At 45.4% G+C, this 23,129-nt stretch overlaps 1 protein-coding gene across 1 annotated transcript in view; it reads left to right on the top strand.

Moving 5' to 3' along the window:
* NT5E (5'-nucleotidase ecto) overlaps positions 1-21,163 on the top strand; it is a 57,552-nt gene extending 36,389 nt beyond the window's left edge. Inside the window, exons 4-9 of the mRNA XM_073219335.1 lie at positions 4,175-4,372; positions 5,409-5,563; positions 7,011-7,116; positions 7,933-8,082; positions 9,392-9,592; positions 19,124-21,163. Of these exons, the coding sequence (XP_073075436.1) occupies positions 4,175-4,372; positions 5,409-5,563; positions 7,011-7,116; positions 7,933-8,082; positions 9,392-9,592; positions 19,124-19,287 (974 nt within the window). The 3' untranslated portion in view covers positions 19,288-21,163. The remainder of the gene's footprint in view (positions 1-4,174; positions 4,373-5,408; positions 5,564-7,010; positions 7,117-7,932; positions 8,083-9,391; positions 9,593-19,123) is intronic.
* The last annotated feature ends 1,966 nt before the right edge of the window (positions 21,164-23,129 follow it).

Raw genomic sequence — 23,129 nt, 5'->3', positions numbered from 1 at the left:
GAGTTAACTGAGCAGGATCAAGGGCATTCCTCCGGGCATTGCTGATGGGCTGAAGCAGGGTTTCTTTCTTCCTGTGGCACAAAGGGAAGCCCTAGTCACAGAACTGGTGCCGAGGGGCCTGGTGCTGACTGTCTGATTGAGGCCCTCCCTCTCTGGCAGAGCCAGGCATAGAAATGCAGTTACATTGTGGTTTGCTGTTTGGGGCTTAGTATGAGCAACTCCATTTGGGGCCTGTTCTGGTTACTTTAACACCTTGAACTACTGTGAATACTTTTATTAATTAAAAAAGCAAAAGAAGATACATAATCAATTTGAGAATCTGAGCTAAATACACAAATGACCAAATGTATCTTCTTGCCTTTAAAAGATAAGAAACCCGAAATGCCATGCTTTATCCGAAGCAGCCTGGCTGTGTCTCACTCAGGTCTCTGATCTTTGGTGTGTAACCTCCAGGTTCTCTTAGATAAGCATGTTTAACCATGTTCTCCAGGCTCCCTTGCTCACCAGTGTGGCTGAAGTGCATGGTTTGTGGCAATCAGCTGGTAAGACCTCTCACCAAAGGCAGACACACAGCATTTCTCAGGGCATGCATCCACCCCACAAATGCCTTCTCCAGCTAAATGCTGATTTTCCCTAAAATATATATCAGGCTTACATCAGTTTATGATCATGAATACCCCCTTTTTAATCTCAAGAAATAAAGTTATTCCTTCTGAGAGAGCCCTGTTAGTAAATGAAACTATAAGGGTATGTTAAGATGAAAATGTCTCTCTCTATCTCTTTCCTCTGGGCTCTGCATTTTAACAGGCCCTGGTGATAGAACCAGAGGATGGTGGTTTGATTTTTGAGGGGTTTTTTTTCATTTGTTATATAAAGCCCTATCATATAATGTATATGGCCCCAGAACAGATACTAATCACGGGATGGCTAGATCCTGTGTGAAGAGAGGAGGGTGGCAGAGAGCTTTCCTTCCCCTGCTCTATCCCGGTCAAGCAGCCTCTCCCCGCCTCATACAGAGTAAGCACACAGGCCAGTGGGGATCCAAAATGTGGGGCGCTTGGAGTTCTACACATTTGTCGAATGGGTGAGTGTGCGGTGAGCGGTTCCCTCACTTGCCCCAGCCAGTCGGGAGTTGGTACACACAGCCCGGATTGGATTTTATAGGGTTTTGTGCCCACTGTGGGTTCTTGCCGAAGATGCGTAATCTTTTTTAGACCATATTTGTGTTTCAGAAAGATCACTCGGGCTGCCATGTGGTGACTGGATTAGAGGAGGCCAAGGAGATGGGCGGAGACCCATAAGGAGGCTGTCACAGTAACCCAGTCACAAGATAATGGTGACCCAGGACCCTGGCTTGCCTGAAGACATGTAGGGAGATAGACAGATAAAAGCAGTGTCTGGTGAAAAACAGCACTTTCAAGTAACTTAAAAGGGTCGTTCAAGTCCCTTAGAAGCAATGATGTGAAATATGCTGATTACCAGTTATTTTTATCTGGTCCTTTTATAGGAGGGTCCGAATTTCTTAGGCTGGTGCCCACGTACATTTAAAGCATAGCGTGGACTGCCTTGAAACATTCCATAATTCAGCCAATGAAAACCTGTCAAAGGCCTGCACCCTGGCACAGCTGCCACCAAGTGATCCACCCTCTGCCCGCTCTGGCCCCTGGGAGGGCCGTTGCCCAGGCCTGCACTTGGAACCGTCACATTCCTGAGGGCCTGCTGCTGGGGGCTTCCAGGGCAGGGCCCTGTAAGGGTCTCTCAGGCAGCTGCACTGTGCTAGCGGATGCCCCTTCTACCAACTAAATGTCAGCCCACAGCTCATGGCGTCTCCAGGTCTGGTTCTCAGATTCTGTATTTGCTAGATGGCTGGAAGAGAGTTCTGGTGAGTAATTTCTCTCCTGCCGAGATTGTAAGTTGGGTTTCTGAAGACAGATGGAAAATGTGAAGTCCTGGCCTGCTTTCTCTGCCAGTGGTTTTTCCGGGGTTGCCGCAATGGGAGGAGCACGAGGGCTCTGGCTGTGGAGAAGGCAGAGCTTAGCCAAACAAGCCCTGCTGCTCACGTAGCCACGTGGGGAGCATCCTCCCTGCTCCTAATTAAGGCAGTTTAAGGAGCAGATGACCTGTCTTGTTCTAACAAAAGGAACATCAAGGCCTTTAGGAGCTGGGGAAGATCCCCTGACAGCTGGGATCTGGGGCTGCTAGCTCCTGTTTGTGCAGTGCCTGACCTGATGAGGCATTTGACCCGATGATGAGGTTCCTCAGCTTCACTTGCAGTTTAAGTTCGGTTATGTCTGTGAAAAAAGGAAAGTAAAGGCTGAGAAAAAGCCAGGTTAGTGCGCCACCTTGTGGACGTTTGGAAACTGCACCTCCTCAAACTTCTCTGGGCTGAGACCCTCTCCAGCCTAGGTGGTAGGGGGCTGCCATACCCTTTTGCCCCCGAAGCTAACACCAGGCTCCAGGCTTTCCCGAAGGAGGACCAGCACAGAACCGAATGAGGGCGAAGAGAGCTGTTAACATATCCCAATACTCGGACTGTCAGCCGCCCGCCCGTTGCCCCTGAGGCTGTGCACTGCACACACAGATAGAGCAAGGCCTCCACAGGGTCTCAGATCAGGTGCTCTTGTAGAAATAAAGTTCCAAGTCTTTTTTCTCTGTCATTTCTTTCCCAGGGGAAGCAAGAAATAGGAAATTAAGGTGGGCAACAGCTATTTCCTGCTCGTGAAGTCTGGTGCTTGCAGCACTTCTGCCCGGTGGCACTGAGCTGGGAAGGGGCTGCTCTTGGCACAGGGGCGGGAGAGGAGTGGGTTTTCCATAACATTCACCCCAGAGACAGCGGGGGACCCAGAGCACAGACCCTGGGCTTGCCTCTGATCCGCTGAGGGGCCTCTGGCGGCCGGCTCTTGCTGACTCCGCGAGGGCAGCTCGCCGTAGGCTGTGCTGGGCGACGGAGGGAACGGCCGCTCCGGCATCTCGCAGCCTGCTCCTCACTTGCCTGTCCTTACCCTGCAGCTGTGACCTTGGACACACTACCTGGCGGGGGGGAGGCGGGGTAGGAGGGTGATAGGAGGACCTGCCTCCTGGGTGCTTGGAGGAATCCGGGAGGTCCATCCCAGGGCCTGGCTCTGGGCCGACTCCTCACTGGTCCGTGTGAATGACCAGCACATTCTGAAGTCCCCTCTGCCGTCTGTGAGCCTCTAATGGGAAGGACTGCGGATAGGTGTGGTGTCAGGGCAAGAGAAACAGTAGTGAGTCAAGGGTATCTGTTCTATAGCCTCTGACTCAAAACAAGTCATTGTCTCCGTGGATGTAAGACTGAGCTGCACGGTGCCCGAAGGAAGGGTCAGTTATACCAGTGTTCTGTATCAAGGGATTCGGGGCCGGGGCCTACACTCCGGGTGGCTGGGCTTGTGGCAGGCGGCAGTGGTGGGTGCGCCTCTCAGCCTCTAGGCAGTGTCTCCTAAGCGCTCCACAGGGGTCCTCTTTGAGACTGCAAGCCAGCAAGACCTGACCAGCATGGGGCTCGGCCCGGGGCAGCGGTGGGCCCGCTGGTGGCTGCCAGAGGGAGCTGGTTCTTCTGAAAGAACCTGAGGGGATGCAAACCTGAGAACAGCCCATTGTCATTCCTGCTCATTTTCCTTGCTCTGGAGTGTGTGTCTAGGCTTTCTGGGGCTGATGCCTCACGAGGGAAAGGGGTGTACACTTACTGTGTCCTGTGTCCCAGCCGCTGTGCAGGGGCGCTCAGGTGTTCCATCCCCTAAGCGGCTCTGCGAAAGGCAGGCTGTCACGTGACCCCCTTTACAGGCGAGGAGACCCCGTGCAGTCACGTGGCCTGGCTGTTCCACTGGCCAGGACGGGGTGGGGCCTGGGTTGGGGAGTACGCAGGGCGATGTCAGCAGGATGGCACCTGCATGTCCCCGGCAGCCCCAGGCCCAGTGCCTTGGACTAGGAAGAGCTGAGGAAATGCCTGATGCGTTGGGAACGGAAGGATCCATCTGCCTCAAGGGCATGCAGAAATGGGGCCTGTTGCCCCAGCTGTGCCCTGAAAGACCAGCTCTGTAGGGCCACAGCTGGCAAATCATCAATTCAGACGCTACTGTCATCGGGCCAGTGGCCAGCACCTGCAGCCGGGCATGCACAAGGCCTGGCTTGATCGGCTTTGGCTCTTCTATTTTAGGTACTCCACCTTCCAAAGAGGTGCCGGCTGGGAAATACCCGTTCATAGTCACCTCGGATGACGGGCGGAAGGTTCCCGTGGTCCAGGCCTATGCTTTTGGCAAATACCTAGGCTATCTGAGGGTTGAGTTTGATGAAAAAGGAAACGTCATCACTTCCCATGGAAATCCCATTCTTCTCAACAGCAGCATTCCTGAAGGTACCTGATATTCAGGGCAGGGTTCCACCAACCCGAAAAGTAGATGGCTGCATTTTTTTTCTCCTGCAAGTGTGTGTGTGGGGGGGCGGGGGGCGGGGAGGGAGTGGGGAGGGGTGTTATGCTTTTTATTAATGTTTCAGGACAAAACCATAATATTTCTGAAGAATTGATCTGCTCACACATTTACCCTCTTCATGGATGAGACTGAAAACACACCCCCATGCCTGAAGTCCCCGTGGGCTTCTTTCTCCAAGTCCGCTCAGCACCAGACTCGGTGCCTTTTCAAACTTTGCCCTGGCAGGAGACAGCCACTCTCAGCTCCAGAGGAGAGCTTCCCACTGAAGCAATGGGGTTCAATTTAGGAACAGCGAGGCTCCAGCCCTGGCCCACAGGAGCCGTGTGCCTGGGGCCAGCTGTCCAGTCTTGATCGGCTTCAATTTCTTTATCAAGTGAGGGAGTGTCTTTCTTACTTTTTTGTCTGAGACTCAGAGGAACAATACATTTTATGTCACCCTTTTTCAAATAGTATACAGGAACGCATTCCTGTGCTTTCCTCTCAGCTGCCCTTCAGTGCTTACCATTGATCAGATCGGGGGAGCACAGGCTGTGAGGGGCCACAGTGCCCAGAACCCGTGGTCACAGCACAGCACCCCCAGCAGCCGGAGGGAGGGGCCTGGGCTGCAGCGGAACCTGAGCAGGCCCTCTATGCCTGGCCCCCACGCCGTTCGACGGCTCCCCACCACCACAATGAATGCCTGTTGGGCAGGCCCACGGGTACTCATGCAGATGGCATGAGTTGATGTTAGGATGCCCAGCAAGTCTTTGTATTAAGATCCCTTCCAGGGCTTACTACCAAGGAACAAGAGGTTCCTAGGGAAATCTCACAGACCCAAAAGGTCCATAAATATGATAAAGAAATGTATACGTGCACAGGTAAACCAAATGACATTTGATTCCTTCTCCAAAATTTAGGCCAGTGTGAGCTCTGTGTTAACTGCCAACTGCTTTGTTTCTCATTTGTTTTACTTTCTTCTAGACCCAAGTATAAAAGCAGACATTAACCAATGGCGGATAAAATTGAATAATTATTCTACCCAGGAACTGGGGAAAACAATTGTCTATCTGGATGGCTCCACTCAGTCGTGCCGTTTTAGGGAATGCAACATGGGCAACCTGATCTGTGACGCTATGGTGAGTGGCCCCAGGAGCCTGGTGCCATGCCGAGGGACAGAGTGCAGGGGGAGGAAAGAGGAGGAGGGGTGCAAGGAAGGAGCCTGAGGGTCACAGATCTAGGGGCGCCCTAGACCAAAGCTTGGCGTGGACTCACAGCCAGTACCTTGGAAAGGTGCCTGAACTAGGCCAGCTGACCACCACTTACTGCTTCTAGGCCTGGAGCCTTATTCTGTGGTGGTCACCCTGGGCTTGCTTCCTTTCTCCAAGAGGATCTAAGTACACAAACTCTGCTGCTCTGAGGATATAGATGTAGTGGATAGAACACGTCTCCTTGGGCCTTGCCTGCCCAGACTGAATCTCACCTCTCTGTCCTCTCGGCTCTGGAGAGCTAGGGACTGGGACCTCCTATCCAAGCAGAGAATGATGACATAGTTGTGATGGTAGTAAGCACTGTGGCTGAGTGAGATCACCCATGAGAAGCACTGTCCACTGTCACCCATGAAAAGCAGGCAGTGGCGCGGCGGCGCCCTGGGGGCCATGCCCAGCCGAAGGCTCCCAGGTCAGCTGCACCACTCCCATGGGCTCAAAGCCCACACCCTGGGGGGGCTGTTTCTTTGTGCCTGGCACAATGCCTGGGATACAGCCACTCTCAACAAATTTCTGCCAAGTGAATGATGTCTCATGCTTTCCAAGGTGAGGCCGGTGCTGGCTCCCCAGCTTCATGCAGCCAGTGCAGGAGAAGCCCGTATGTGAATGTTTAGAGAGAGGTCTTGAAGAGGGCACCCCCCTGCCCCTGCCCCGGGCTGTCAGCAGTGCTTACCTCTCTTAAGAGGCTAGGGATCAATTTTGCTTTTTCACATTTTTTTCTTCAAGTGATAGCGTGTTCATTTTATTTCTTGTGACTAAACATATATTTTGTAAAAGAAAAGTAAGAATGAAACTGGTTCTCCCCAGTTTCAGATGGCTGTCTCTGCCTCCAAAATTGCCAATGTGGGAACTGGCTGGGGACCTGGACATGGAGGCCAGAGTTCTTGTTGGCCTGAGGTCTTAAGTTGAAAGGCTTTCAATTCCATCCTCAGAGCAAGTGTGGGGTCTAGCCTGGAGGAGGCCGTGGAGGGGCAGCGAGGCAGGCTAGTCTGCACGGAGGCCCCGCCCTGACACATCTATGAGCGGGTTTTGCTAGGGCTCACTGGCCTGAGAGCCCAGGGGTCTTACTCTCTCACTCAGGAGTAGGGACTCAGAGCCATTTGCTTCAGAGAGTCTGACATGGGACCGGTCACAGTATCTCATTTTTGCTTTCTGAGCATAAAACTAGTTCTGACTAAACATACCTGAGAAATCTCTGGGGACACAGGAGCGGGAGAGATGCACCTTTATTTCTTCAGTAGAGCTAACCAGATCCCTGGAACTGGTCCTCAGGAAGAAGACCCAAAATAGCTAATGTACATTCATGCTGCTATTGCAGATCAACAACAACCTTAGAAAGCTGGACGGAGACTCCTGGAACCACGTGTCCATGTGCATTTTAAATGGTGGAGGCATTCGGTCACCCATTGACGAGCGGAACAATGGTATGCACCCAGGGCTTCAGCTCACGTGTTCTGTCTGACCGTGCCCGTGGGCAGCCTCAGTCCATCTCTGCAGCCAGCCATGTACCACTATGTCAGTGCCTTCGGTTTGGGCTGACTGTTGCTCAAGTCAGTGCCTGACCCAAAGGGCACACACACTTATATGTTCACACAGAGGCAGCAGCTAGGGTTAATGGAACCCAAGCTTGATCTAAACTTCTGACTTAGAAAGCTAAGTAGGCTCTTGCTGATCTATGCAAAATACTGACAATCTCCTCCTTGATATCCAAGAAGAAGACAACTGTCCAATCTCTGTGCTGGAAAAAAATAGACCACTGGATCAAAAACTTTTAGAGCATTTACAGATATCCAAGATTATATCATATGGTGAAACAAACCAATTAGGAAGATACTCAAGATATTCTTGCAGACTTCCCTGATACACTGTCAGATGCAGTCGGCCTCAGTGTAAGCCCCAAGCTCACCCCATGGCCTCATGGGACAGGAGGCAGGGACACACTGCCTGTCTGGAGGAGTGCAGCAATCCCTAACACCGCTGGAGAGGCAGCCTCCAACCAGGGGATACAGGCCAGAGCACAGGTGACTGGAGCTGCAGCCAACCGTGAGCTCCCTCCGTCTTGCCCAGGAGTGGAGGGCGCGGCCAGAAGCCCCTTGAACCCATGCCCCCGCTGGATATTAGGAGCCACTCAGACACACCGAGGGAGCTCAGATCCCCCAACAATCTTAGGGGAAACTGGTTTTGGTGTAAGCTTGTCCTCAGGCTGTTTTCCTTCTTGCCCTGTCTGTGATGACCCTCAGGCACGATTACCTGGGAGAACCTGGCTTCTGTGTTGCCCTTTGGAGGCACCTATGACCTGGTCCAATTAAAAGGTTCCACCCTAAAGAAGGTCTTTGAGCACAGTGTGCACCGCTATGGCCAGTCCACTGGAGAGTTCCTGCAGGTGGGCGGTAAGTCAGCCTCCAAGGGGAGGGGGCCTTTGCTGCTGGTCTGCTTAGCTCCCCCTCACCAGGCTCCATGGCCAGGATTGTTTGGGTGTCCCCCGACCCAGCAACAGCGTTTAGTCTTTCAATGGCAGTGGAGTCCCAAACCAACCAGACTCTGTCAAAATTAAAGCCCCAAGGCCCTGGCAATGAGCAGTACTTGTCAAATCTGATTTGGACATCAGATGGGCCTTCTGCAGGAGCTGGCCCTCCAGCCTTTAAGCAGGTCAGCTGCCTTGCTGTCCCCTTCCTGTTAAAATCTTAGTTCTTTAAATATTCAATATGCTTTGTGAAAAAAAAAAAATCCCTCCTCTGTTCTACTCACAATTACCTGGAACCATGCAATGGTTCAAAGGAATAAAGTATCCAGTCAGGATTGACAAGGATGATTTCTGGAAGGGGCAGCAGCTGTATAAACACATGGGAACACCGGATTCTGTTTCCACTGTGAGCTGGTACATGTTTTCAACCCCTCTGAGTGCAGTGAGAAACCTGCCCTGCCCATCCCATGGACTGCAGTGAAAACTGAATGAAAATAAATGCTTCCCAACTTGCCAAGGACTTCTGAAATGCTTTGGTCAATAATTCCACAGTATAATGAATTATACGTTCATAATTATTTGATTTTGACACCGTTTGCTGGCCCGCACTTTTTTTCTAACTGTAGATGGTAGCTGCCACTTAACAGGTGTGATTGCTTTGTCGGGGCCTCCCTCTGCAGAGCACCCCACTGCTGGAACTGAGGGCCTGAGGAAGGTGGCGGGACCCCAGCCTGATGCCTGTGGTAGCCTAAACTTTCTGCATTTTTCTAGGGGAGAGTGGAGAGAACAGTGGGGTTTTGATGCCCCGGCACAGCACAGGGTAGTTGTATGTTTAGTAAAAGTCTCCCAAATTATAACCATTTAGTAGTCTTCAAACTTGTAGCAAATGACCCATGCCTCTCATCTAGTTCTCATTTTCCAAGGCCACTAAAACAAGTAGCCGGACCAGTTCATTCAGGATTTCAGAAAGACGTGGTTTCTCCCTGCAGACTCACTCCTTGCCCCTTCTGAGCCACAGCCTGTTTTCCTCCCAGTGGTTCTCAGACACCCCCGAGAAGAACTCAAGGATAAATCTAACCAAGAAAGGGTATCCTGCAATATCACCCCCCTCTTTCTGGCTGAAATTTTCCATAAGTCCAGTGCTCCAACTCCCAATTTTGGCCAAAATCCCTTTTTAAGAAACAGAAATGTGCCTTTGAATTCAGTGAAGATGTACCAACTCTTTTCTTTTCTAGGAATTCACGTGGAGTATGATCTTTCCCGAAAACCTGGGGACAGAGTCGTCAAATTAGATGTTCTTTGCACCTGGTGCCGGGTGCCCAGCTACGAGCCCCTCAGGATGGATGAATTGTATAGGGTGATACTCCCAAGCTTCCTTGCCAGTGGTGGAGATGGATTCCAGATGATAAAAGACGAAATGTTAAAACATGATTCTGGTAAGCCCCAGTGTCCCTTCCTGTCTCTGTCTTCAGAAGTGGTATTCAGGAACAATATTCCTGTGTGTATGTGTGTCCATGCCACAAGTACTTTATCCATTCATCCATTCATGAACACTTGATTGTTTCCATATCTTGGTTATTGTAAGAATGCTGCAGTGAACATGGGGGTGCAGATATCTCTTCTATAGTATTTTTGTTTTCTTCAGATAAACACTGAGTTGCTGGATCGTGTGGTAGTTCTATTTTTCTTTTTTTGAGAAGCCTCCATGCTGTCTTCCATAGCTGCACCGGTTTACATACCCACTAACAGGGCATGTGGGTTTCTTTTCCTCTACATCTTTGCCTCCACACTTGCTATTTCTTGTTGTTGTTTTTTTTTGAGAGGGCATCTCTCATATTTATTGATCAAATGGTTGTTAACAACAATAAAATTCAGTATAGGGGGGTCAATGCTCCATGTACAATCATTAATCCATCTCAAGACTAATTCTCGTCAGTCTCCAATCTTCTGAAGCATAACGAACAAGTTCTTACATGGTGAACGAATTCTTATATAGTGAATAAATTCTTACATGGTGAACAGTACAAGGGCATTCATCACAGAAACTTTTGGTTTTGATCACGCATTATGAACTATAAACAATCAGGTCAAATATGAATATTCGTTTGATTTTTATACTTGATTTATATGTTGATCCCACATTTCTCCCTTTATTATTATTATTATTTTTATTTTTAATAAAATGCTGAAGTGGTAGGTAGATGCAAGATAAAGGTAGAAAACATAGTTTAGTGCTGTAAGAGGGCAAATGTAGATGATCAGGTGTGTGCCTATGGACTAAGTATTAATCCAAGCTAGACAAGGGCAGCAAAACATCCACGGATGCAGAAGATTTCTCTCAAAGCAGGGGGGGTGAGGTTCTGAGCCTCACCTCTGTTGATCCCCAATTTCTCACCTGATGGTCCCCCTGCGACTGTGCCTGTCTTAGGTTGTTCCTCCCTTGAGGAATCTTACCCGTCTCTGGCTAACCAGTCATCTTCCAGGGCCATACAGGGAAATGTAAAGTTGGTTAGTGAGAGAAAAGCCATATTGTTTGAAAAGGTTACCTTTTTACTTCTTTGCAGATTTATGCCCTGTGGCTTCTATGCCCAGCATTTGTCTCGAGGTATCTTTACCACCTGGAGGAATTATGATACTCGGTAAATTCGATATGAGGCACGAGTTCTATTTAAGGGTTGTAATTAGGAAGGAAGAAGAAAAGCTATAGAGGTAGCATATGGAAGAAAACATGGGACGATTGATTATTTCTTTGACATATCTTCTTGTAGAGTACCTTAAGTATGTATAGGTTTTAAACTACTAACTAATTTGCACACACATATTAACATAATAGGAATACAGTGACATAAACAAAGCAAATCTGTAATTACCATCCATCTCCAGTGAAGCCAAGAAAACCATTTAGGCACCCTAGGCATTTGTGAAAATTTGTCTATGATATGACGGATATTTTCCTACTGTACTTGAACAGTCTGAGAAAAATCAGACAAATTAAAGCAGCCCATTTCTGGGATCTGTTCACATCCCATATGTTCTTTTAACCGTAGATAGTCTATAGTCATAAGATTTTGGAGTGCTACAACTTGCACCCCTCCCAATTCCTGGTTGAGTTCCAACAGTACAGATCCGGTCAAATTCGTTGTCTCACTGTATGCACATGCCAGCCTAGACATCTCCCTCCTCATTCCAATGGCAAGTCCAGGAAATGGTGGGGTAGACGCAGCCACAACCGCAGCATCGCCCGGATCCCTGTGGAGGCTTTTTGATGATCATCCCCCAGCACGAGTCCTCCAGAGAGTGCTGATGCCGGAAGCTCCTCCTCATATCGTATCTTAGTTCATTTTCTGGGTATCCAAGCTAGGCCTTGATCTTCTGCATAGAAACAAACAGACCCTTTGCCCACACTTTGACATGCCCTCTATACCACTGTGCAGAACTCATTGGAGGTCAGCACACAGGGACTGCTTTTTTTTTTTTATTAAGAGAAAGGAATATTATCAGAAAAGAGTACCTCCATAGCTGATCATCTGACACCCTTTAAGTGATCAACATTAAGGATATTTAAAGCATGTGTTGATCTTTGATTTACCAATAGTTTTATCCTATCAAGGAGTAATCCCCCTTTTCTTTCTTTCTTTCTTTTTTTTTTTTTTTTAATCTTTAATCTACACTTACATGAAGAGTGCTATGTTTACTATGCTCTCCCCTATATAAGGTCCCCCCTAACAACCACATTACAGTTACTGTCCATCAGCTTAGCAAAATGTTGTAGAATCCCTACTTGTCCTCTCTGTGTTGTGCAGCCCACCCTCCCCTTTCTCCCTCCCCCTCATGCATGCTAATGTTAATACCCCCCTTCTTCTTCCCCCCCTTATCCCTCCCTGCCCACCCATCCTCCCCAGTTCCTTTCCCTTTGGTACCTGTTAGTCCATTTTTGGGTTCTGTAATTCCGCTGCTGTTTTGTTCCTTCAGTTTTTCCTTTGTTCTTATACTCCTCAGATGAGTGAAATCATTTGGTATTTCTCTTTCTCCGCTTGGCTTATTTCACTGAGCATAATACTCTCCAGCTCCATCCATGTTGCTGCAAATGGTTGGATTTTTCCACTTCTTATGGCTGAGTAGTATTCCATTGTGTATATGTACCACATCTTCTTTATCCATTCATCTACCGATGGACATTGGTTGCTTCCAATTCTTGGCTATTGTAAATAGTGCTGCGATAAACATAGGGGTGCATCTGTCTTTCTCAAACTTGATTGCTGCATTCTTAGGGTAAATTCCTAGGAGTGGAATTCCTGGGTCAAATGGTAGGTCTGTTTTGAGCATTTTGATGAACCTCCAAACTGCTTTCCACAATGGTTGAACTAATTTACATTCCCACCATCAGTGTAGGAGGGTTCCCCTTTCTCCACAGCCTCGCCAACATTTGTTGTTGTTTGTCTTTTGGATGGCAGCCATCCTTACTGGTGTGAGGTGATACCTCATTGTAGTTTTAATTTGCATTTCTCTGATAATTAGCGATGTGGAGCATCTTTTCATGTGTCTGTTGGCCATCTGTATTTCTTTTTTAGAGAACTGTCTGTTCAGTTCCTCTGCCCATTTTTTAATTGGGTTATTTGTTTTTTGTTTGTTGAGGCGTGTGAGCTCTTTATATATTCTGGACGTCAAGCCTTTATCAGATCTGTCATTTTCAAATATATTCTCCCATACTGTAGGGTTCCTTTTTGTTCTATTGATGGTGTCTTTTGCTGTACAGAAGCTTTTCAGCTTAATGTAGTTCCACTTGCTCATTTTTGCTGTTGTTTTCCTTGCCCGGGGAGATATGTTCAAGAAGAGGTCACTCATGTTTATGTCTAAGGAGTTTTTGCCTATGTTTTTTTCCAAGAGTTTAATGGTTTCATGACTTACATTCAGGTCTTTGATCCATTTTGAGTTTACCTTTGTATATGGGGTTAGACAATGGTCCAGTTTCATTCTCCTACACGCAGCTGTCCAGTTTTGCCAACACCATCTGTTGAAGAGACTGTCATTTCCCCATTGTATGTCCATGGCTCCTTTATCAAAAATCAATTGACCATATTTGTTTGGGTTAATTTCTGGAGTTTCTAAACTGTTCCACTGGTCTGTGGCTCTGTTCTTGTGCCAGTACCAAATTGTCTTGATTACTATGGCTTTGTAGTAGAGCTTGGAGTTGGGGATTGAGATCCCCCCTACTTTATTCTTCTTTTTCAGGATTGCTTTGGCTATTCGGGGTCTTTGGTGTTTCCATATGAATTTTTGAATTATTTGTTCCAATTCATTGAAGAATGTTGCTGGTAATTTGATAGGGATTGCATCAAATCTGTATATTGCTTTGGGCAGGATGGCCATTTTGATGATATTAATTCTTCCTAGCCATGAGCATGGGATGAGTTTCCATTTATTAGTGTCCCCTTTAATTTCTCTTAAGAGTGACTTGTAGTTTTCAGAGTATAAGTCTTTCACTTCTTTGGTTAGGTTTATTCCTAGGTATTTTATTCTTTTTGATGCAATGGTGAATGGAATTGTTTTCCTGATTTCTCTTTCTATTGATTCATTGTTAGTGTATAGGAAAGCTACAGATTTCTGTGTGTTAATTTTGTATCCTGCAACTTTGCTGTATTCCAATATCAGTTCTAGTAGTTTTGGAGTGGAGTCTTTAGGGGTTTTTATGCACAATATCATATCATCTGCAAATAGTGAGAGTTTAACTTCTTCTTTACCAATCTGGATTCCTTGTATTTCTTTGTTTTGTCTGATTGCCGTGGCTAGGACCTCCAGTACTATGTTAAATAACAGTGGGGAGAGTGGGCATCCCTGTCTGGTTCCCGATCTCAGTGGAAATGCTTTCAGCTTCTCGCTGTTCAGTATAATGCTGGCTGTGGGTTTATCATATATGGCCTTTATTATGTTGAGGTACTTGCCCTCTATTCCCATTTTGCTGAGAGTTTTTATCATGAATGGATGTTGAATTTTGTCAAATGCTTTTTCAGCATCTATGGAGATGATCATGTGGTTTTTGTCTTTCTTTTTGTTGATGTGGTGGATGATGTTGATGGATTTTCGAATGTTGTACCATCCTTGCATCCCTGGGATGAATCCCACTTGGTCATGGTGTATGATCCTTTTGATACACTGTTGAATTCTGTTTGCTAATATTTTATTGAGTATTTTTGCATCTACATTCATCAGGGATATTGGTCTGTAATTTTCTTTTCTGGTGGGGTCTTTGCCTGGTTTTGGTATTAGGGTGATGTTGGCTTCCTAGAATGAGTTTGGGAGTATTCCCTCTTCTTCTATTTTTTGGAACACTTTAAGGAGAATGGGTATTATGTCTTCTCTGTGTGTCTGATAAAATTCCGAGGTAAATCCGTCCGGCCCCGGGGTTTTGTTCTTGGGTAGTTTTTTGATTACTGTTTCAATTTCTTTGCTTGTAATTGGTTTGTTTAACTTTTGTGTTTTTTCCTTGGTCAGTCTTGGGAGGTTGTATTTTTCTAGGAAGTTGTCCATTTCTTCTAGGTTTTCCAGCTTGTTGGCATATAGGTTTTCATAGTAGTCTTTAATAATTCTTTGTATTTCTGTGGGGTCTGTCGTGATTTTTCCATTCTCATTTCTGATTCTGTTGAATTGTGTTGATTCTCTTTTTCTCTTAATAAGTTTGGCTAGAGGCTTATCTATTTTGTGTATTTTCTCAAAGAACCAGCTCTTGGTTTAGTTGATTTTTGCTATTGTTTTATTCTTCTCAATTTTGTTTATTTCTTCTCTGATCTTTATAATGTCCCTCCTTCTGCTGACTTTAGGCCTCATTTGTTCTTCTTTTTCCAGTTTTGATAGTTGTGATGTTAGACTATTCATTTGGGATTGTTCTTCCTTCTTCAAGTGTGCCTGGATCACTATATACTTTCCTCTTAAGACTGCTTTCGCTGCGTCCCACAAAAGTTGGGGCTTAGTGTTGTTGTTGTCATTTGTTTCTGTATATTCCTTGATCTCTATTTTGATCTGTTCATTGATCCATTGATTATTTAGAAGCATGTTGTTAAGCCTCCATGTGTTTGTGAGCCTTTTTGTTTTCTTTGTAGAATTTATTTCTAGTTTTATACCTTTGTGGTCTGAAAAATTGGTTGGTAGAATTTCAATATTTTGGAGTTTACTGAGGCTCTTTTTGTGAGCTAGTATGTGGTCTATTCTGGAGAATGTTCCATGTGCACTTGAGAAGAATGTATATCCTGTTGCTTTTGGATGTAGAGTTCTATGGATGTCTATTAGGTCCATCTGTTCTAGTGTGTTGTTCAGTGCCTGTGTGTCCTTACTTATTTTCTGCCCGGTGGATCTATCCTTTGGGGTGAGTGGTGTGTTGAAGTCTCCTACAATGAATGCATTGCAGTCTATTTCCCTCTTTAGTTCTGTTAGTATTTGCTTCACATATGCTGGTGCTCCTGTATTGGGTGCATATATATTTAGAATGGTTATATCCTCTTGTTGGACTGAGCCCTTTATCATTATGTAGTATCCTTCTTTATCTCTTGTTACTTTCTTTGTTTTGAAGTCTATTTTGTCTGATATTAGTACTGCAACCCCTGCTTTCTTCTCACTGTTGTTTGCCTGAAATATGTTTTTCCATCCCTTGACTTTTAGTCTATGCTTGTCTTTGGGTTTAAGGTGAGTTTCTTGTAAGCAGCATATAGATGGGTCTTGCTTTTTTATCCATTCTATTACTCTGTGTCTTTTGATTGGTGCATTAAGTCCATTTACATTTAGGGTGACTATTGAGAGATATGTACTTATTGCCATTGCAGGCTTTAGATTCGTGGTTACCAAAGGTTCAAGGTTAGCTTCTTTAGTATCTTACTGCCTAACTTAGCTCGCTTATTGAGCTGTTATATACACTGTCTGGAGATTCTTTTCTTCTCTCCCTTCTTATTCCTCCTCCTCCCTTCTTCATATGTTGTATGTTTTGTTCTGTGCTCTTTTTAGGAGTGCTCCCATCTAGAGCAGTCCCTGTAGGATGCCCTGTAGAGGTGGTTTGTGGGAGCAAAATCCCTCAGCTTTTGCTTGTCTGGGAATTGTTTAATCCCGCCATCAGATTTAAATGATAGTCGTGCTGGATACAGTATCCTTGGTTCAAGGCCCTTCTGTTTCGTTGCATTAAGTATATCATGCCATTCTCTTCTGGCCTGTAGGGTTTCTGTCGAGAAGTCTGATGTTAGCCTGATGGGCTTTCCTTTATAGGTGACCTTTTTCTCTCTAGCTGCCTTTAAAACTCTTTCCTTGTCCTTGATCCTTGCCATTTTAATTACTGTGTGTCTTGGTGTTGTCCTCCTTGGATCCTTTCTGTTGGGGGTTCTGTGTAATTCCATGGTCTGTTCGATTATTTCCTCCCCCAGTTTGGGGAAGTTTTCAGCAATTATTTCTTCAAAGAGACTTTCTATCCCTTTTCCTCTTTCTTCTTCTTCTGGTACCCCTATAATACGAATATTATTCCTTTTGGATTGGTCACATCGTTCTCTTAGTGTTGTTTGGTTCCTGGATATCCTTTTATCTCTCTCTATGTCAGCTTCTGTACGTTCCTGTTCTCTGGCTTCTATTCCTTCAATGGCCTCTTGCATCTTATCCATTCTGCTTATAAATCCTTCCAGGAATTGTTTCACTTCTGTGATCTCCTTCCTGACATCTGTGATCTCCCTCTGGCCTTCATCGCATTGCTCTTGCATTTTTCTCTGCATCTCTGTCAGCATGTTCATGATTTTTATTTTGAATTCTTTTTCAGGAGGACTGTTTAGGTCTGTCTCCTCAGGTGTTGTCTCTGTGATCTTTGTCTGCCTTTTCATGGTGATAGAGAGAGTTTGCAGAGCTGGTACAAGTGACCGCTGGAAGAGCTTCCCTTCTTGTTGGTTTGTGGCCTTCCTCTCCTGGGAGAATAGCGGCCTCTAGTGGCTTATGCTTGTCACCTGTGCACAGACAGGGCTTCTGCTACCTGCCCGTTTGCTATGGAGTTTATGTCCGCTGTTGCTGTAGGCGTGGCCTGGCTGAGGCTGCTCCTCCAAAGTGGTGGAGCCCTGTTGGAGGGGGAGCGGCCAGGAGGCTATTTATCTCCATAAGGGGCCTCTGTGCTCCCTGTTGCCCAGGGGGTTAGAGTGCCCAGAGATCCCCAGATTCCCTGCCTCTGGTCTAAGTGTCCTGTCCTGCCCCTTTAAGACTTCCAAAAAGCACTCTCCAAACCAAAACAACAACAGCAACAATGAGAGAGGGAACAGAAAAAAAAAAAAAAAAAAGGAAAAAACACGCAATTTTTTTTTTTTCCTCCGGCGCTCGTCCCAGGCACCCACTCACTGGTCCTGCTGCCCTGCCTCCCTAGCACCGGGGTCCCTGTCCCTTCAAGGCTTCCAAAAAGCACCCACCCACCGGTCCCACAGGGAAAAACACGCGATATTCTTTGTCCTCAGGCGCTGGTCCCAGGCACCTGCTCACTGGTCCCGCCACCCTGCCTCCCTAGCACCGGGGTTCCTGTCCCTTTAAGGCTTCCAAAAAGCACTCACCAAAAAGAGAAAGAAAAAGAAAAAAAAGGGGGAAAAACGCGCGATTTCCTCCGTCCTCAGGCACCGGTCTCAGGCACCTGCCCACCGGTCCTGCAGGGAAAAACGCATGATATTCTTTGTCCTCAGGCGCCAGTCCCAGGCACCCGCTCACCGGTCCTGCTGCTCTGCCTCCCTAGCACTGGGGTCCCTGTCCCTTTAAGGCTTCCAAAAAGCACTCGCCAAAAAGAGAAAAAAAAGGGAAAAACGCGGGATTTCCTCCGTCCTCAGGCGCCGGTCCCAGGCACCCGCTCACCGGTCCCGCTGCCCTGCCTCTCTAGCAATGGGTTCCCTGTCCCTTTAAGGCTTCCAGAAAGCACTGGCCAAAAAAAAAAAAAAACCGCTCCGGTTTCTTTCCACCCGCCGGGAACTGGGGGGAGGGGCTCTCGGGTCCTGCTCGTATCTTACCCCTTTCGCAAGGCGCTGGGTTCTTGCAGGTGTGGATGTGGTCTGGATGTTGTCCTGTGTCCTCTGGTCTCTATTTTAGGAAGAGTTTTCTTTGTTATATTTTCATAGCTCTATGTGTTTTTGGGAGGAGATTTCCACTGCTCTACTCACGCCGCCATCCTGTCTTGTTTTTTTGACAATAGCCATTCTAATATGTGTGAGGTGATAGCTCATTGTGGTTTAGATTTGCATAATTACTGATGCTGAGCACCTTTTCATGTACCTGTTGGCCATCTGTCTTCTTTGGAAAATGTCTATTCAGATCCTCTGCCCATTTTTTAATTGGATTTTTTTTGTTTGTTTGCTATTGTATGAATTCTTAATACATTTTGGATACTAACCCCTTACCAGATACAGAATTTGTAGTAGTATTTTTAAAATAAAATTCTGCTGGACCTATAATTATAGTCAATTAGGTTTTCATAATCAGCTCACTACTCTCTTGGAAATGAAGCCTCCATTGTCTCACCATCCATTATATGAAAATGATTTTTGAGCAGGAAAGCAAAAGGAATCTACTTTTATGTCTCAACTAATTGCTCTTGATCTCGTTCCCTAATGCCCTTGTTCTGGAATGGTTTAAAGGCCGTGATGTCAACAACCTCTTTCTTGAGAAACTGAGACAGCTCAGTTTCTGTCAATGGCTGTGGACTCCCACACCACTGAGGCTCCGTCAGATCTGAGACAGCTCTATTCCACCATTATCCAAGAGTGAACAAGAGGCACGTTTCACATCTACAACTCGGAAAAGTCATCAAATTGCTCACATTTATAACCACCACTGTTGTCTTCTGTGACACTTTATCCCCACATATGAAAGGATTATCTTCCCTCTTATAGTTCCAAAGGACTTCAGAAAAATATATTGGTTTTCCTCCTGTTCATTGACCATTACTTTTTCCGTAGTTAATAATGTATGTATTTTTCTAGGTGACCAAGATATCAGCGTGCTTTCTGAATACATCTCAAAAATGAAAGTAGTGTACCCAGCAGTTGAAGGTCGGATCAAGTTTTCTGCAGGAAGTCATTGCCATGGAAGCTTCTCTCTAATATTGTTCTCATTTTTGGCACTGATCACTGTTTTATACCAATAGCCAAAAATTCTCCTTGCCATAATGGGTGGAACTACATTTTTTCTCAAGTGAGCTTCAAGTCTGCCTTGAAGGAAGACCAACTTTGCAGGTTCCTGGAAGCTGAGCTTCAAGGGTCATCAGTGAAGACACTGACATCACTACTCAGGATAAGCAGCTTAGTGTACACACAAGAAATGAACGCGGGCCCTTTGAGGCCAAGGCCAACCATCTTTAGTTTATGTATGCAAATTTTAATATTTTTATTAACAATTTTAAATCACAGGAATCACTTTTCTCCTTTATATCCACTCCTTTATATCATTCTGTTGGACCTATAGTTATAGTCAATTAGTTTTTCATTATCAGCTCACTACTCTTTTGGAAATGAAGCCTCCATTGCCTCACTGTGTTTATATGGAACTTTATCACAATACAAGGGAGTTTAAAGCACGTTATCTTATTTGATGCCCATAACTTTCTTTGATGGACAAGACAGGTGGTTCTTCCCATTTGAAAGGTGAGAACACTGAAGTTCAGAAAAAGTTGGCTTGTTCAAGACCATACAACTAAGAGTAACATAGCCAACCAAGACTGCACTCAAGTCTTCTAACCTCAAGTCTGGCACTTCCAGCTACTCTGCTGTTCAGAGTGATAGTTAATGGTCTCCCTCTTCATAGCTATCAATAGGCCCAAGCTCATGGATAACAAGTCTCTACTTTATTTGTGGTTTCTATTTTTTTCCTCTTTAGCTCCTGTTGTTATGGTGAGTTTAATGGACTAAATCCAGGGTAGGATTCTCTTTTGCACCACCCACATGCCTTTCATGAGTCAGGGAATGGGTGGCACAGAGGATAGTGGGAAAGGCCATAGGCTGCAAAAGGAAGTCAAGGGCAGGAAAAAAGAGAAAGGAAGAACAGGACAGCCAGGACCAATTTACATTATAGAAGAGAAAGAGAACTAAAGGGCATTTAGATTTGTTAAATAAGTGTTTGCTAAGGAGTAGCAGCATAGTCCCTGAAACATGGTATTAGCTGTTAGTACTTTTGAGATCCCATCAGTACTGCCTCTGTTCTTCTTTCTTCCTAACGTGAAGACATCATAAGAAGAGAGCCTTTTGAGACAAGGTATAATTCTAAACCTGCGTCTGTCCCTCCCCAGCAAGATGCCAGCCCTGTACGCCATATGCACACATTCTCCCCCTTCTTCCCCAATTATGGGAAATCCAGAGGAGAGACAAGGGTTGACTCTTAGGAGCGGTGTGCATAGGACGTGTGAAGTCGGCTCTGCCTCCAAACCTGACCAGCCATTCTCAAGTCATTCTCAAGTACAGACACAAGGACCCCTGCCTAGAGTGGGCCTCCTAGTGGGCCTAGGAAATACCGAGACTGATCAAAACCCTTTCTTAATGTGGTAGTGGGACCATGTGAGCCCGCCCAGCACCACATAAATGATTCAGCAAGAACTGAGAGCCTTCACCTTCAGAAGTAGTGAGCAAACGACTAGAGGCATGGGGAGAAAGTCTGATGGTTTCTTAATGTTTACAAATATTCAGTACTCTTCATACAAAATACGCTTTTAAATTTCATAACATCTTTAAAAAGATTGCTACAGTAAAATAATGGCCTCTGTTTTATGCATATACAGATTAGCTATAAATAAAAGTAAGATTTTAAGAGAGAAATCAGAGAAATGCACATTTGGGGTACATTTTTTATGCTTTGCCAGTAAAATAGGGTCAATCCTGCTGGAGCACAAATTTTTGAAGAACATCTTTGTATAGTTTTCTAAATATGTGTGTGCATTTATTGTGTAGTGATTTAAGAAATCAGCATACTTTGCAATTGTAGATTCAGTTGAGTGATTCAACTGTACAATAAAACTGAAGATATCCTCCTGGTCCCTTGTAGTTATTTCTTTCAAGCAAACACCTATATAACCCAAGACGGTATGACTGAAAAACAACTCTCCTTGGATCAGAACTTCCTTGCCATCTGATAACCCTCCCTTTCCCCCTTATCACCCAAAAAAAATGAGAAGAAAAATGCATGCAGCTTTTGGGTAGGAGTGAACAGTAAATAAAGGGTATTTTAAATAAGACTATTCAATTTTCTGGTTTTCATGTGCAGAATGTAATGAGGAAACTGTTTTAAGGCCTGCAATGATTTCCTAAAAAATAATGAAGTTCAAGTTATACTAGTGTTGGGAATTTAAATTAATTTATCAGAACTTGTTGTGCTTCTAAGAATCAGCATACTGGTAACACAGTATGTCATTAGTTACACCTTGATCAAGCCGACACAGTAAATCTATATGGTGGCAAAGCTACCTTCAGCAGTTAGCAAGAAAGTGTAAGCTGGGTTCCTGAGAAGAAAGTTTAGTCTGTTAATAGTCCATTAGAAAACGTTGCTCCCTTGGGGTATGTGGTCCTACAGGTGGATGACTAACCTTGCCAGTTTAGAAAAGGTCCCTGATTCGTTTCCTAGGGCTGCTATAACAAAGAACTGCAAACTGGGTGGCTGACACAACAGAAACTTACCATCTCACAGCTCTGCAGGCTGCAAGTCAGATCCAGGCGGCAGACCGGTTCCTTCGGAACGCTGTGAGGGACAATCTGTCCCAGGCCCTCGCCTAGCTTCCGCAGCCTCACGCATTCCTTGCCTTACAGCTGGTACTCTCCCCAAGCTTTTACACCCTTTTTCCTCTGCACTTCTGCCTTTCTTTCCAAATTTCCAGCTTTTTATAAGGGCACAGTCATACTGGATTAGGCCCACTCTAATATTAGACTTCATTTTAGAGTCTGCAAAAACTGTATTTCAAAATAAGGTCATATTCACAGGTACTAGGGGTTAGGCCTTGAAGACCTGCCACAAGTCCTCAACATCTTTTTGGGGGACACAGTTCAATCCTTAACAGTCCTTTTGCATGACCTACATAATCAGCTGAGGCAACCAGCACCTTCTGTGTTCTATATTTTTGCAACTGAAAGGTTATAATTTTTTGCGCTGGAAAAACAGGATACATTTTAGAAGTTGATTGGCTCAACTACAGCAAGTCCAAAGAACCAGTTTTTCTGTCTAATGCAGTCAAAAGGAGGAGTTTCAACTTTTTTTAAACAAATTGGGAGATCTTAAATTTCTAGTGAATAGTACTGACGGCTCTTAAAAACCTGAATGAAATATTTCATGAAAATATTTAGTTAATAAATAAGCGAGTCAAGGTATGAAAACAATTTAGCTGATCCATGACAAAGATGCCTGACATGTGAAAAGCAACAATGGAAATTATATAGGCTCATTATTTATTTTAGATTCTTGGTTGTGAACAAAAATGTAAGCAGAAACATATCAAAAGCATATTAAGTAGCTCCCAGAATCTACAAGAAGCATGGAGAGCCAGGACTAAGAAAATGGAGAGCAAGAAAGGTGAGTGAGGCACGGCTGAAGTCCTGCTACAGGGACAGTCTTCGTATGCCACCTTGGGGCTGCCGGGTACGCCTCACGCAAAGGCCTATGACCGGTCTGGTGCCTCCACTAGGATGGGAGCATCTAAGTTGCTGAGCCTGGTTGAGGCCCAAGTTGTCTTTCATAAAGACAGAAGGCTGAGTGGAAGATTTAACTCCAACCTTGTGGCTTCCATGGTGAACTTTCCTTCTCTCCCAATTACCTTGAAATTCCTCCAAATAAAAGTGTTCCAATTCTGGACAATCAAAAATGAGACTGTCCCTATGAATACTCTGAGGACTTTCAAATACAACAAATAAACATGAAATATATTAAAAACAAAAATGTTACCTTCTGTCTTGAAAACTGTACTGTACCTCTCTCCAATGTACATTTACCTGTGACATCCACATCTTTATGAAA

This window comes from Manis javanica, chromosome 13 (assembly GCF_040802235.1).
Source record: "Manis javanica isolate MJ-LG chromosome 13, MJ_LKY, whole genome shotgun sequence".
NCBI lineage: Eukaryota > Metazoa > Chordata > Mammalia > Pholidota > Manidae > Manis > Manis javanica.
This window is presented reverse-complemented; position numbering and strand designations above follow the sequence as displayed.